The 17,019-nt window shown below is 35.4% G+C and overlaps 1 protein-coding gene across 2 annotated transcripts in view; it reads left to right on the forward strand.

The window, feature by feature from the left end:
* DPH6 (diphthamine biosynthesis 6) overlaps positions 1-17,019 on the forward strand; it is a 170,336-nt gene that overhangs the window by 146,636 nt on the left and 6,681 nt on the right. For both annotated transcript variants that reach the window (XM_081291053.1, XM_081291054.1), the window contains one exon: positions 6,457-6,551. In XM_081291053.1, coding sequence (XP_081147179.1) covers positions 6,457-6,551 — 95 coding nt within the window. The remainder of the gene's footprint in view (positions 1-6,456; positions 6,552-17,019) is intronic.

Consider the following 17,019-nt stretch of genomic DNA (forward strand, 5'->3'; position numbering starts at 1 on the left):
CTCATTCCTCTGGCTGTACATTGTGCTCAGTCACATCAGTAGTATAACCATACATGCATTTTTGTCATCTCTTTCCCCAGATATACATGTTAATTTTCTCATATAACTAAGTGTATTTTGAAAATACATTAACTAGAGGCTGGGTAGATCCCATCATGTTCATATTCTACATATTCATATTCAATGTATCATGTCATAGTTACATATTGCATTATATAATATGCTAGATATTTACATAAGAGATTACAAGTTATCACTTTTTGGAAATATTGGTTCTAAATTATTATAATTATGACATTTTCTCATAAATCTTCATGTACATTTCTGATTATCATTTTCTTAATATAAAATCCTATGAATGTAATTTCAAGGTTAAAGAACAACATCTATAGTCTTACATATGTATTAACCTAAATTAACGATGTAATAATATTAGCCATTGCATCTTAAACTTCTTCAAGTTCTTAAAATTATCACCTTAGAAGTGAAGAATGATTACTTTATCTTTGATTTATCTATGATTATCATTTATCTATGATTTGTCTTTCTTAGGATTATTTTTCTCATAAGAATCCCCATTCTCAGTAGCCTCAAAAATAAAATAAAATAAAATACTTGCAAATCAACAAAAGAGATGAAAGATCTATATAATGAAAATTACAGAATCCTAAAGAAAGAAATCAAAGAAGACCTTAGAAGATGGAAAGATCTATCTTGTTCTTGGATAGGCAGAATTAATATTATCAAAATGACCATAATACCAAAAGCAATATACAGGTTTGATGCAATTCCTATCAAAATTCCAATGGCAACCCTCATAGAAATAGAAAAGGCAATCGTGAAATTCATCTGGAAAAAATAAGAGACTCAGAATAGCTAAAGCAATCCTTAGCAGAAAGAGTTAAGCAGGTGGCATTGCTTAAAAGATACTACAGAGCAATAGTAACAAAACCAGTATGGTATTGGCACCAAAACATACTGGTAGACCAATGGTACAGAATAGAGGACACAGAGAATAATCCACAAAATTACAATTATCTTATATTAGACAAAGGTGTCAAAAACATGCACTGGAGAAAAGAGTATCTTCAATAAATGGTGCTGGAAAAACTGGAAATCCATATGTAACAAAATGAAATTAAACCCATATCTCTCACCATGCACAAAACTTAACCCAAAATGAATCAAGGACCTAGGAATTAAACAAGAGACTCTGTGTCTCACAGAAGAAAAAAGTAGACCCTAATCTTCATCATGTGGGTTTAGGCCCCAACTTCCTTAATAAGACTCCTATAGTAAGAATTAAAACCAAGAATCAATAAATGGGATGGAATCAAGCTAAAAAGTTTCTTCTCAGCAAAAGAAACAATCTGTGAGGTGAACAGAAAGCCTACATCCTGGGAGCAAATTTTTACCTCTCACACATCAGATAGAGCACTAATCTCTAGGGTATATAAAGAACTCAAAAAGCTAAGCACCAAAAAAACCAAATAACCCAATCAACAAATGGGCCAAGGACCTGAACTTCTCAGAAGAGGGTATACAATAAATCAACAATACATGAAAAATGCTCATCATCTCTAGCAATCAGAGAAATGCAAATCAAAACTACTCTAAGATATCATCTCACTCCAGTCAGAATGGCAGCTATTATGAAGACAAACAACACTAAGTGTTGGCGAGAATGTGGAGGAAAAGGTACACTCATACATTGCTGGTCGGACTGCAAATTAGTGCAGCCATAATGGGAGTACATCTTGGAATTTATTTTTATCACTTTATATTTAATAAGATTTAGTCTTTGGGGTTTGTTGAAGCTAACTAAAGTTTTTTTGAATTGGCTGAAGTATTTGATTACCTGTTTTAAGGATCTTGATTTTTACTGAATAGGCAATCGTCAGCCACCAAAAGTAAGCAGATGAGTACTGCAATAATATAGTGTTAAGGAAAGTTATTGTGTTGATAGTATGTAAAGAGTTTGGGAGAGGTGAAAACAAAGTAGGAAGGTGAGATCTTTGTAATGGTTGAAATGCAGGGTGGTCATCAAGGTGTTAGGATGAAAGAAATTTTGCACTTTGTCTTGTTCACTGCCATATCTTTAATGTACAAATAGATTTGGCACTTATTAAGTACTGAGAAAATATTTGTTGATTCAATAAATGAATTAATCATTTTTTATATGTAGGCTATATACAGAAAGAAAGCACAATGTTCTCTAATATTTTAAGCTTGATTTAACTATTACAAATAGGGAACTTGAACAGAGAAAGTTTTGAGGAAATACCAAGAACTTTGTTTTATTTTTTTAATGCTTTCAAATAAAACATTTGATAAACATTTTGGGGGATTTAATATATTGGAGAGAGATTGTTTGCTTGGAGTTTTAAGAATCATTTGCCTAAAAGTAATAGATAATAGTATTGGTAATAAATAAAAGAGCCAAAGACCCAAGAGAAGGGCAAAATAATCTAATGGGCAGAAAATAACATATATTGAGTGCTTTCTGCATGCCAGGTATTGTTATGAGATTTGTATATAATATCTTATTTAACTTCACAACGTCCCCAAAAGCTATTACCTAGGAAAACTGAAATTGAGAGAAATTAAGCAACTTATCCCAGATCCCCTGCCCAATACGTATTACAGCCATTATATGAACTAGATGAATCTACCTCCAATTTTTTATCTCTGTTGCAATCACCATCTTTAATGAATTTTGTCTACCTCTACCATTAAGCACTACAACATAATTGTTTTGTCCTTGTCTACTGAGTTCAACATTTGGTTATTTTGTAGGTCTGTTTCTATTTCCTTTTGTTTTGGGTTTTTCTTTTTTCTTTTGATTATAGGTCACATTTTGCATATTTTATCATCTCTTTTATATTTCCCATCATATATTGAATAAAAAAGAATGGTAGAGACTGAGGTAAATAATCCTTACCCTAGAAAAAGGCATATTCCTTTCTCCATCTGGCAGCTAGTCTGGGATGTGTATTCTCTTCAGTCTCATCTCCACGTGAACTGGGACTGTTCTTAGTTGCATTTCATTTGAATATGTACTTCTTGAAGTTACTTTAATTAGGACTCTCTTTTCCTCTGGGCTTGGAATTCAGCTTCAATGAGTCTAGGGAACCCAACTCCCAGCCCACTTTACAGACAGTTCTGCTTCTTCTAGAATTTGCTACTCTCAGCCCCTCCAAGCCCTAGAGGAAATTTCTCAGTCTTCCTACCCTGCCCCCAGTCTTTGGTGAAGTGGAAATTTAATAGAAAAGATTTGATGAGCAGGTGTTCCTCATCTCCTTTTTGTCCAAGCCCCAGCATACTGCATGTAGTCATTATTTGCACTCAATTAGGATTTGTGCTAAATAACTAGCAGACTAAACAGGTTCCATGGATCTTCACAGGACTCTAAAAATTTATCACAGGAGTCCACTGATCATAAAAGTTTGGCTGCTTTCTATATACATTGATATAATCCTTTAATCTATGGAGGTTTGAATCTCTTCCCTTGGTTCTCCAATTAACAAAGTAGACATGGAATTTCACTCATGTAGGAAAGGCTTATCCAATCTGTAATTTAGTTCATCCACATGACTGCATTCTCAGCACTCTGGGTTATAAAAGCACAATTTTATAACCCATCCGACATTTTTGTAATGATGAGAATAGCTTTCAACTTCCACTTTTCATATACAGTACTAAGTAAAAAACACAAATATATTTTAATCATTAAAAATATTAGTTCTTAAAAGAATAGACAACATGAAAATATTTATTTTTCATTATAGATTGCTATTATATATATGTAAATTATGGAATCTCAAAATTCAGGAAGAAGCTAAAGTTCTAAACAGTCTAGATTTTTAGTATTTTTATTGCAGTTATGCTAATAGGAAAACTTATCAAAGAACTTCAAAAATTGCATTTCGAGTGCTTGAGTGCTAGCATACATTAATTTTCAATTTTAAGGTGAAGCCAGAGACAGACCTGAGATGTTTTAGAAATAAAGTTGTTGTTTTCTATGAAATATTAGTAACATCAACCTACAAGTTTTAGAAAAGTAAATTGCCCTTTATCTGGATTTCTTGACTTGGAATCTGTGTGTCCATTACTGGTGAATCATTGATAGAAAGGCAGAAGAAATTGTACATATTCATTTATTGAGGCAACATCATGTCATGTCATATTTTGTAATATTGAAATACATTTGGTGAACTTCAAGTGCCGTTGTCTTGCTTATTCTTGGATCTTTAACATCTAGCAAGGCCTAGCTAATAATCATTGTTCAATAAGTATTTATTGAAGAATTAATTGAATAGAAATATTTATATAAACTGAAAATATCACTGAGTACATCCAGATTTTAGTGAATACCATCTTGAATATATCAGCCTTTTATAGAGTAAATGATGGTTTAACATAACAGCTTACATAATTTCTACTAAGGAAACAATAGCTACCCAAACTTTAATTTAAAAATCCAGTTATTCTTTGATGGTGGATAACAAAAATAATGTTAAGAATCAATGAAGCATTTTCTAATAGAAGAAAACTAATAATGATAAAGTAGACTCATAAAAAGAGGCTAGCAATAAGTCATAAATGTGAGATTAGAAGGTTCACTCAGTGGAAAGTTTGCATGAGAGATTGGCCATGAACAGAAGGGGATAGGTACTAGCTAACAAAACTGAGAAACACCCCTATAATTCTTATCCATTATTATTCATTTTTATTGCAAAGCAGATATAGATTTAATTCAATTTACTATGATAAAGTAATCTGTTCCTCTTATTTGGAATCATAGAACCAACTCACAATTTGGCCTTGCTAAGTCACTGCTTTATGACCCAGCATGATAAAAATGTATCTACTTTGCTCTTGGGAGCTCTTATAGAAAACATCATTCAGTTTTCTCTTCAGTTTTCCTTTTTTTTTTTTCCTTTCTAATACCTCATATAACTAACTACTCATCCTTAATGAGAAAAGTAGAATTCTCTTAGACCCATGCTTTAAATCCCTAAAGACTATGCCTATATAGTCAATAGTTGAACTTTAATAAGTTCAGAATAGTATTACAGCTTCAAAAATAACCAGATAAATAAATATGTAACTATGAATAAATAAATATTTAACTATGGGTGTAAAGCTGAAGACTTAGGCAACAGTTCCAGCACTGGCAGTAATACATCAAAACAAATCACTCTTCTTTTGGCTATAAGAGCATTAGGCAAGGAGAATCTATAAGCAGGGAAAACTGTGACATTCAGAATAAAGGAGAGGGAATCATAATAATAAAGACTTCCCACAGGAGCTGAAAGATTCAAGACAATGACAGCTGGTGAGAATGTTCCCCAGCATTGATACCAACCGTGAACCAACTAAATAGGAGATTTTTTTAAAAAATTCTGGGTATCATATTCATTTCAGTAACATGGATTATGTTTAAATGAAAATTATAAATTGTATTGATTTTTTGCTTCTTTGCTTATCTTTTAATTTCAAGTTGGAGACAACTTTACAAGCTATCTCAATCTCTTTTGGACTTAGACCTTTTTACGATTTCCTACAGCTTTAGATCTTCACTGGTTTTTCATAGCCTTGGAACTTTCCAAATACACTATTATATAGCCTCAAGTATAATAACCATGATGCATGTGACTTTTTTTTTCTTTTTTTGGTACCAGGGATTGAACTCCTATTGAAGTCCTATAATTATAAAACATGTATTGCTTTACTTCACAGCCAGAATATCTGTTTATCATAGTACTTTTTTTTTAAAGCATTCTTTTTTTTAACCACTAAGCCATATCCCAGCCCTATTTTGTATTTTATTTAGAGACAGGGTCTTGAAGAGTTGCTCAGCACCTTACCATTGCTGAGGCTGGCTTTGAACTCACCATCCTCCTGTCTCAACCTCCAATGCCCCTGGGATTACAAAGGTGCACCACTGCGCCTGATTATGTATTTAACTTCTTTTTTGTTCACAGGCCTAAGGAAAGGTCTTAGGTTTTTTTCTCTGTGTTCCTGAGAAGTTCTCCAAAAACAGCAGATTTTCCCCTCATACTTAAAGTTCAACGGATAAAGAAAACATAGTTTGGCTGTATAGATTATTTACTACTTAGTAGCTTGGCCTCATTTTGAATCTAAAGTTAGTACCACTTCTAAAATTTATAGTATCTTTAAGTTTTGACACTACAAAAAAAAATACTGTTCCCTTACTATTTTATAAAGGTTTCGAAACTATTAAAAATCCTATGCTTTTTGATAAAATGTTTGAAGTGATTTTAAATGTGTTTTAAGCAGAAAGTTTATTATTTTCTTGTAGCTTACAGTCTGTTTTGTAATCAAAATTTCCTGCATGATTTTTTTAGTACAAAATAATACAAGTTAAGTGAGCATTTTTGCTGTCTAATTTTAAGTTTTCTATTACTTTTCCCCCACCCTTCCTATTTTCAGCTTTCTAAGAAATATGGAGTCCACGTATGTGGAGAAGGTGGAGAATATGAAACATTCACTTTGGATTGCCCTCTATTTAAGAAGAAAATAATTGTGTAAGATATCATTTTAGAAGTTTTTTGCCCTTTCCTTAAATTTAAGTGATAAAAGAAGCAACTTAACATTAAGCTTGAGGCAACTTTTGTTGGGAGAAATAGAACATGTCCTCTAAGTTCACAAACACTCAATTTGTTTAATACCAGTGAAGTCGTCTGAATACTTAAATCAATACCTGACAAGATGAGGCCTTCATAGAAGGCTATAAACTTTTTAGACATTGCACTTTCGTTTACTTGCTGATTATGGCCTGCAGTAAAACTGGAACCTACACACTGACACTTTTATCCTTTCATGAAGTGTGAATTGCCTGTATTATTTATCTTTCATTACAGCAACATTTGATAAACTGCCACATCAGTAGCCTGTGGGTTCCATTAACTCCATCCTCTTTTTCCTTTTATTTTTGGCTTTAAAAAGTTAGAATAGCATACTAAATATTTCTCTTCAATTACTTGTAGTTATTTTTACATGTAAACTTTGTTTTTAAATAGGTTCAATTTATGTTAAGTAGTATGATTTATTTACCATAAATTGTTAAAATTAGTATACAGAAAAATAGGAGCTTTCTTCAGTTTATTACATTATTATCCATGTTCTAATTTATGTCACTCTTGTCATATGCTAAGAAAGCATTTTATCTCCTTTTCCTGAGTTCTTATGCTTCTTAGAAAAGACTATCTGGGGCTGGGGATATGGCTCAAGTGGTAGCGCGCTCGCCTGGCATGTGTGCGGCCCGGGTTCGATCCTCAGCACCACATACAAACAAAGATGTTGCGTCCACCGATAACTAAAAAATAAATATTAAAAAAAATTCTCTCTCTCCCTCTCTCACTCTCTCTTTAAAAAAAAAAAAAGAAGAAAAGACTATCTGAATTATGCTTGACTGAATGGACAGTTTTTGGTATTTTCAACAATAATATTTGAATTCTTTGTACATATTAATAAGAGAGGAAGTAAGTTAAGAAAATTAAGACAGCTCGAGGTAGATTTTCTAAAAAAAATATTTATTTAATAGAATATAGCAAAATGTTTTTATCACAAAAATTCCTGTACAAAATTCATGTATACTTTCATGCTTTTCCTATTTTATTTCCTATTAATAATCAACATAATAATGACTTATTTAGCAAATATTTATCAGGTGTCTATTATGTCCAGATCATCCTACTGACTGTGGTGATCACACAATGATTCACAAATGAAACATGCATGAGATATTACTTCCATGAAATAGCACTGTTTGATTATTTAAGAAAAGCATCCACATGCTAGGGTGAATTTAGAGTATAATGGAAAACTTGTATATATTTAGTTACTAATATGAGACTAGCAAAATTGGCCAAGGGGAGAACACTAAGAGGAAGAAATCCAAAGAATAAGACTTGGCCCATTTACTTGAAAAACTGAAGTCCTATAATTATAAAACATGTATTGCTTTACTTCACAACCAGAATATCTGTTTATCATAGTACTTTTTTAAAAGCATTCTTTGTTTTAACCTTTATTTTATGTACTTATTTTTATGTGGTGCTGAGGATCGAACCCAGTACCTCACATGTGCAAGCACTCTACCACTGAGCCACAACCCCAGCACCTTATCATAATACTTAAACCTGCATCCCTTAAACCTGATGGAGACAAAGTCTTGAGGGGAACTTGTCATGCTATTCAAGAAAAGGTATCAGAGAAAGTATATTAGAACTGTCTAATGCCAAATAGAACTATTCATTGCAGCCAAATAATCATTTATTGAGGGAAATTTTTTAAGTGAAACTGCAAACTGTTTCCCTGCTCTGCAAGAGTTCTTTCTGTAAAAAGAGAGGTGGACAGACAAATCAACAATATGTGAGAGGTGCCACCATACAGATGCACCTTGAGACACAAGGGAAGTCTTACCTTTTTGTTCTTATTCATTTGTCAGTTTATCACCAAATTCTGATGTTTAAGCATATTATTTCCTCTTTTTTCTTTATAGGTTATCTCTCTCTTCAGCTTCATTTCTTTCTTACTTGATTCCTTTCTTTTAAATCACCTTCCTATTTCTGCCCACTTTGATAGATCTTTCCCTTTCTGAAGGTTTGTGCTGCCAACCACCTCCAGTGCTCGTTCTATATGTGAACTCTCAGAACATACAGTAGGCACTGATAAGTATTAAGTGTTGTTAAATTGTATTTTATTATTATTTCTGTTTACATGCTTTGTTTCACATATTTTTATGTATTATTCTCTTATATTTAGAGGTTATATATTGAGGATTATCCTGGTTCAATGGAAAAAGGATGTTTCTTACTATGTGCAAAATCCTTCCTCCCATTTAAGATATAATTATCCTTATCATGCCTGCTTAATATGCATCAAATGTAAGTTAACATGCATTATCCATTCTAAAATTATATATAAATGAAAGATATTTTACTTAGACATAGTTTTCCATATGATACAATTAAAAGATAACTTTCTAACAACATTCGACCATTAATAATGCTGGATCTTGTAGTTCAGAATTCATTTGGGGAAAATTTAATAATTTTTGTTTTATGTAATAAATTCTGGTCTGCCCTAGTTAGCATACAACTAATTATTTAGAAGGATTCATATTTCAAATGTCTGATTCAAATAAATTTTTTTTTAAAAAAAGAAAAAGACCACATCTTCCATATGCAAAATTGTTTGATTATTATAGGAATATTTTGCTTTATATATTTTATATTAAATAAACTTTCACATGCCAAATTATTTGATTATAATTAGGAATTTTTTTATTGATTGTTCAAAACATTACAGAGCTCATGATATATCATCTTTCATACATTAGACTCAACTGGGTTTTGAACTCCCATTTTTACCCCAAATACAGATTGCAGAATCACATCTGTTACATACTCACAATATTACATAATGGCATATTAGTGACTGTTGTATTCTGCTACCTTTCCTATCCCCTACTATCCCTCCCCTCCCCTCCCCTCCCCTCCCATCTTCCCTCTCTACCTCCTCTGCTGTAGTTCAATTCTCTCCCCCTTTTTCTCCCCCTCCCCCTTGCCCCTCATAACCTCTTATAATTTTGTGTATCATTGAAGGTCTCCTACCATTTCCATATGCTTTCCCTTCTCTCTCCCTTTCTCTCCCCCCATTCGTCTTTGTTTACTGTTAGTCTTTTCCTCATGCTCTTCCTTCCTGTTTTGTTCTTAGTTGCTCTCTTTATATCAAAGAAGACATTTGGCATTTGTTTTTTAGGGCGTGGCTAGCTTCACTTAGCATAATCTGCTCTAATGCCATCCATTTCCCTGCAAATTCTATGATTTTGTCATTTCTTAGTGCTGCATAATACTCCATTGTGTATAGAAGCCACACTTTTTAAATCCATTCATCTATTGAAGGGCATCTAGGTTGGTTCCACAGTCTAGCTATTGTGAATTGTGCCGCTATAATCATTGATGTGGCAGTATCCCTATAGTGCGCTCTTTTAAGGTCCTCAGGGAATAGTCCGAGAAGGGCGATAGCTGGGTCAAATGGTGGATCCATTCCCAGCTTTGCCAGGAATCGCCATATTGCTTTCCAAATTGGCCTCACCATTTTGCAGTCCCACCAGCAGTGTACAAGTGTACCCTTTTCCCCACATCCCCGCCAACACTTATTGTTGTTTGACTTCATAATGGCTGCCAATCTTACTGGAGTGAGATGGTATCTTAGGGTGGTTTTGATTTGCATTTCTCTGATTGCTAGAGATGGTGAGCATTTTTTCATGTACTTGTTGATTGATTGTATGTCCTCCTCTGAGAAGTGTCTGTTCAGGTCCTTGGCCCATTTGTTGATTGGGTTATTTGCTATCTTATTGTTTAATTTTTTGAGTTCTTTGTACATTCTGGATATTAGGGCTCTATCTGAGGTGTGAGGGGTAAAAATTTGTTCCCAGGATGTAGGCTCTCTATTTACCTCTTTTATTGTTTCCCTTGCTGAGAAAAAACTTTTTAGTTTAAGTAAGTCCCATTTGTTTATTCTTGTTATTAACTCTTGGGCTATGGGCGTCCTATTAAGGAATTTGGAGCCCGACCCCACAATCTGTAGATCGGAGCCAAATTTTTCTTCTATCAGACGCAGCGTCTCTGATTTGATATCTAGCTCCTTGATCCATTTTGAGTTAACTTTTGTGCATGGCGAGAGACAGGGATTCAATTTCATTTTGTTGCATATGGATTTCCAATTTTCCCAGCACCATTTGTTGAAGATGCTATCCTTCCTCCATTGCATGTTTTTAGCCCCTTTATCAAATATAAGATAGTTGTAACTTTGTGGATTAGTCTCTGTGTCTTCTATTCTGTACCATTGGTCCACCTGCCTGTTTTGGTACCAGTACCATGCTGTTTTTGTTACTATTGCTTTGTAGTACAGTTTGACCTCTGGTATCCCTATACCTCCAAATTCACACTTCCTGCTTAGAATTGCTTTTGCTATTCTGGGTCTTTTGTTTTTCCATATGAATTTCATGATTGCTTTATCTATTTCTACAAGAAATGCCATTGGGATTTTGATTGGCATCGCATTAAACCTGTAGAGAACTTTGGGTAATATCGCCATTTTGATGATGTTAGTTCTGCCTATCCATGAACAGGGTACATTTTTCCATCTTCTGAGATCTTCTTCTATCTCTCTCTTTAGGGTTCTGTAGTTTTCATTGTATAAATCTTTCACCTCTTTTGTTAGGTTGATTCCCAAGTATCTTATTTTCTTTGAGGATATTGTGAATGGAGTGGTTTTCCTTATTTCCATTTAAGAGGTTTTGTTGCTGATATACAGGAATGCCGTTGATTTATGCGTGTTGATTTTATAACCTGCCACTTTGCTGAATTCATTTATTAACTCTAGCAGCTTCTTTCTAGACCCTTTTGGGTCTGTTAAGTATATTATCATGTCATCCGCAAATAGCGATAATTTAATTTCTTCTTTTCCTATTTTTATGCCTTTAATTTCTTTTGTCTGTCTAATTGCTCTGGCTAGTACTTCGAGAACTAAATTGAATAGAAGTGGTGATAGAGGGCATCCCTGTCTTGTTCCAGATTTTAGAGGGAATGCCTTCAGTTTTCCTCCGTTTAGGATGATGCTAGCCTGAGGTTTAGCATATATAGCTTTTACAATGTTGAGGTAAGTTCCTGTTATCCCTAGTTTTTCTAGTGTTTTGAACATAAAGGGATGCTGTACTTTGTCAAATGCTTTTTCTGCATCTATCGAGATGATCATATGGCTCTTGTCTTTAAGTCTATTGATGTGGTGAATAGCATTTATTGATTTCCGTATATTGAACCAGCCTTGCATCCCATGGATGAATCCTACTTGATCATGGTGCACAAGTTTTTTGATATGTTTTTGTATTCGATTCGCCAGAATTTTCTTGAGAATTTTTGCATCCAAGTTCATTAGAGATATTGGTCTGTAGTTTTCTTTCTTTGAAGTGTCTGTGTCTGGTTTTGGGATCAGAGTGATGTTGGCCTCATAGAATGAATTTGGAAGAGCTCCTTCTTTTTCTATTTCTTGAAATAGCTTGAAAAGTATTGGTATTAATTCTTCTTTGAAGGTTTTGTAGAACTCCGCTGTATACCCATCTGGTCCTGGGCTTTTCTTGGTTGGTAGTCTTTTGATAGCTTCTTCTATTTCTTCCTTTGTTATTGGTCTGTTTAAATTATGTGTGTCTTCCTTTCTCAATCTGGGCAGATCATATGCCTTAAGAAATTTATCGATATCTTCACTATCTTCTATTTTATTGGAATATAGGGTTTTAAAATACTTTCTAATTATCTTCTGTATTTCTGTAGTATCTGTTGTGATATTGCCTTTTTCATCCCGTATGTTGGTAATTTGAGTTCTCTCTCTTCTTCTCTTCGTTAGCATGGCTAAGGGCCTGTCTATCTTATTTATTTTTTCAAAGAACCAACTTTTAGTTTTATCAATTTTTTCAATGGTTTTTTTCGTTTCAATTTCGTTGATTTCTGCTCTAATTTTAATTATTTCTTGTCTTCTACTACATTTGCTGTTGTTTTGCTCTTCCTTTTCTAGGTTTTTGAGGTGTAGTGTGAGTTCATTTATTTGTTGGTTTTTTCTTTTTTTGAGGAAAGAACTCCAAGAAATGAATTTCCCTCTTAAAACTGCTTTTTTTGTGTCCCATAGATTCCGGTATGTTGTGTCTGTATTATCATTTGTCTCTAAGAATTTTTTCATCTCCTCCTTTATGTCTTCTGTAACCCATTGATCATTCAGTAACATATTGTTCATTTTCCATGTGATGTAGGATTTTTCCTTCCTTCTTTTATCATTGATTTCCAATTTCATTCCATTGTGATCAGATATGGTGAATGGTATTATCTCCACGCCTTTATACTTACTAAGAGTTGACTTGTGGAATAATATATGGTCTATCTTTGAGTAGGATCCATGTGCTGCTGAGAAGAACGTGTATCCACTTGATGATGGTTGATATATTCTATATATGTCAGTTAAGTCTAGGTTATTGATTGTGCTGTTGAGTTCTATAGTTTCTTTATTCAGTTTTTGTCTAGAGGATCTGTCTAATGGCGAGAGCGGTGTGTTGAAGTCACCCATAATTATTGTGTTGTGGTCTATTTGACTCTTGAACTTGAGGAGAGTTTGTTTTATGAATGTTGCAGCTCCATTGTTTGGTGCATACAAATTGATGATTCTTATGTCTTGTTGGTGGATGGTTCCTTTTAACAGTATATAGTGTCCTTCTTTATCCTTCTTGATTAACTTAGGTTTAAAGTTGATTTTATTCGATATGAGTATGGCCACTCCTGCTTGCTTCCGAGGGCCATGTGAGTGGTATGATTTTTCCCAACCTTTTACCTTCAGCCTGTGTATGTCTTTTCCTATCATATGAGTCTCTTGAAGGCAGCATATTGTTGGATTTATTTTTTTGATCCAGGTTACTAGCCTATGTCTCTTGATTGGTGAGTTTAGGCCATTAACATTTAAGGTTACAATTGAGATATGATTTGTACTTCCAGTCATGCTTCTTTATTTATTTATTTTAGTTTGGCTGGTTTTACTTTTTGGTTATTTTCCTCCCCCTTTACTGAGATACCTCCTGCTCTTAGTTTTGGGCACTATTTTTCAATTCCTCTTCTTGTAGTATTTTGCTCAAAATGCTTTGCAGTGCTGGTTTTCTGGCTGCAAATTCTTTTAGCTTTTGTTTATCGTGAAAGATTTTAATTTCATTGTCAAATCTGAAGCTTAGTTTTGCTGGATACAGTATTCTTGGTTGGAATCCATTATTTTTCAGCGTTTGAAATACATTGTTCCAGGATCTTCTCGCTTTCAAAGTCTGTGATGAGAAATCAGTCGTTAACCTAATTGCTTTACCCCTGAATGTAATCTGCCTCCTTTCTCTCGTAGCTTTTAATATTCTCTCCTTGTTCTCTATGTTGGCTATCTTCATAATTATATGTCTTGGAGTTGGTATATTATGGTTTTGAATGTTTGGGGTCCTGTAGGCTTCCAGGATTTGGCAATCCATTTCATCTTTCATCTCTGGGAAGTTTTCTAGAATTATTTCATTTAATATGCTGTCCATTCCTTTGGTTTGAGTCTCTGTGCCTTCTTCTATCCCGATGACCCTCAAATTTGGTTTTTGTATGACATCCCATATCTCTTGAATAGATTGCTCGTGGGATTTAAGCATCTTTTCTGTGTTGACTATATTCTTTTCAAGTTGATAAACCTTGTCTTCATTATCTGATGTTCTGACTTCTACTTGATCAAGTCTGTTTGTAATATTCTCGTTTGAGTTTTTAATTTGGTTTATATTTTCCTGCAATTCTAGGATTATTGTTTGATTTTTTTTAAGATCTCTGTCTCCTGGTAGAGCTCGTTCTTTGCCATTTGAATTTGTTTGTTTAATTCATTTTCAAAATATACTTTTATTGCTTGGACTTGCTGTTTCATGTCTTCCCTAATATTCCTTTCCATTCGAGTTAGGTATGCCTTGAGTTCTTTCCCTATCCCTGCTTCTGATGTTTCTATGTCCTCCTGTAGAATTAAGTTGTCCTGCATTGTTTGTACTCCTTTTTTCCCTTGTTTTCTCATGTTGTCCACGTTACTTTCTAGCTCTATTTGATTGCCGTGTTTCTGCTCTCTTCTATAGATTTGTTTTGGTTCTGTATTACTCTGTTGTTTCTTCTTTGTGTTGTTAAACTGTGCCTGCTAACGTGGATTCTGCTGGGAAGGAATTCCGACGGCCGAGCTCCAGTGACGTCACTACTCTGCTATGACGGGCCCCAGGCTCCTTGCTGGGGTGTCCTAATGGGGCTGTGTGACTGGACTGTCTCTGTTTGGTTTCAGCTCCCCGTCGAGGCAGGCGGGCTGTTTCCAGCCGCCCAGTATCTCAGGCATTGGGCGGGTGATGGGTCTCTGCGGGGGAGTGGACTCCGGCCGCCCAGTCGCGCGGACAGCGGGCCGGCTGTCGCTGGTGGGCGGGCGATCTCTAGGCACCCAGTCCAACGGTTGGTAGTCGGCGGGCAGACGTTCTCCTACCGCCCAGTTATGCGGGCAGTGGGCGAACTGTCGCTGGCGGGCCTGCAGTTTCCAGCCGCCCAGTCGCGAGTGCCTGGCCTCTAGTCCCCTAGTTTCTCCTGCTAGTCTTGGTTTCTCCTGCTAGACCAGACTTCCCCTGAGTGATGGCTCTCGGCAGTTCAAACTGTACTCTGGACCTGCCGTTTGTGGGGTGTGGAGGGTGTCTATTGGGGACCCCGGCACTCTATTGTTTTGTTTCCGTTGTGGGGGATAGGACTGTACCGCTTCCTTCCCCCTCTGAAATCCCGCACTCTGCCTGGGGGTCAGTGCGGGCTCATCCAGCAGGATTCCACAGAATTGTAGCCACTTTTCTCCCTGCTTGCTAATTAATCACTTCTCTGCAGCGCCCCGCCTTCTGTAGCCACGGGGAAGGCCGGGCAAATCAGTCAGCCTGGATCCCCGGGGTCGCACAATTGGCTATTGGGATCCCTGCACTCTATCGTTTTGATTTGTTCTGCTTGCCCCTCCCACAGCGCTGGCTAGACAGGTTTCGTTTTGGCTGTTGATGGGAGGGGGAGTTGAAGGTCAGGTGTCTCTAGTTTTCCCCTAGTCTTTATGCGTGCTCACTCTGATACTCCCTCCCCCGGAAAGCCTAGGAGAGGTTTTATGCGGATTCCCCGATGTATGGGGGATGGGCTGAGTGACACAGACCTGTTTTATTGTTGCAGTCTGTCGGAGAGTGGCGGTGGATACTTCAGCTCTCCAAGATGGTGGCCGCTGATTGCCTTGGTGGAGTTTCCGTTGTGGGGGACGGGACTGTATCGCTTCCTTCCCTGTCTGAAATCCCGTACTCAGCCCGGGGGTCAGTGCAGTCTTGGCCGGCGGGGTTCCACCGAATGGCAGCCACTTTCCTCCCTGCTTGCTAATTAATCGATTCTCTGCGGCGTCCCGCCTTCTGTAGCCGCGGGGCAGGCCGAGGGAATCAGTCAGCCCGGATCTCCGGGGTCGCACAATTGATAATTAGGAATATTTTAAACACAGATTGAATCCTTGTTGTATAGTGAAATAATTTAGAGATTGAAATGATTCCAGAACTTTAACATTTTTTAAATCTTCTAGGAAAGACAGTTTCATAAACCTTCATAATTTTAAAAAATTCAATGTGGAACCTTTTATAATTCACTTTTCATATTAATTAATATATAAAGTCACTAACCTCTAAAATACAAATTTTAGATCAGAAAATAAGGTTTTTTTTTTTCCTTAGAAGCTCTGATGAAAAGAATTACAGCCTAGCTTTTAAAAGAAGAGGACAATTCCTGGGAAATTGTAGGTTCTCAAATCTTAAAAAATTACTATTGTATACATATATATCAGAACTTAAATCCTAAAGTATATTGAAGAAAGTAATCACTTTATTTTCTCTGTTGATGAATAATCCTTTTTAATGTCAGTATTGATTTTTTAATGTCAGTATTTTCCTTTGGATAGTCATTATTACTATACTACTGCTACAAAATTGTTATATATGGGGTAAAGGAAAACCAGAATGAATGAAGGAAGGAAGGACAAAATCACATGGTTAAAAAACTATCCATTTGGTCTGGGGTTGTGGCTCAGTGGTAGAGTACTTACCTAGCATGTGTGAGGCCCTGGGTTCAATTCTCAGCACCACATATAAATGAATAAAATAAAATTCTATTGATAACTAAACAAATATTAAAAGAAAAAAAAAAATTTTAAACTATCCATTCATTTTCTACTTTCTCAAACTACTCATATTTGCTACCTATCAAGATATATTCAGTACAGAGCACCATACTGAGGCATTTCCCCATGAGGAGGAAGCAAAGACTTTTAACTTAGTTGCCTTCTCATATTGATTTTGTATTACCTGGGAATTTATTTAAATGTATTAACTCTTTTTCTTATATTTAAATTTTT

This window comes from Spermophilus citellus (assembly GCF_964194105.1).
Source record: "Spermophilus citellus genome assembly, chromosome: 4".
NCBI lineage: Eukaryota > Metazoa > Chordata > Mammalia > Rodentia > Sciuridae > Spermophilus > Spermophilus citellus.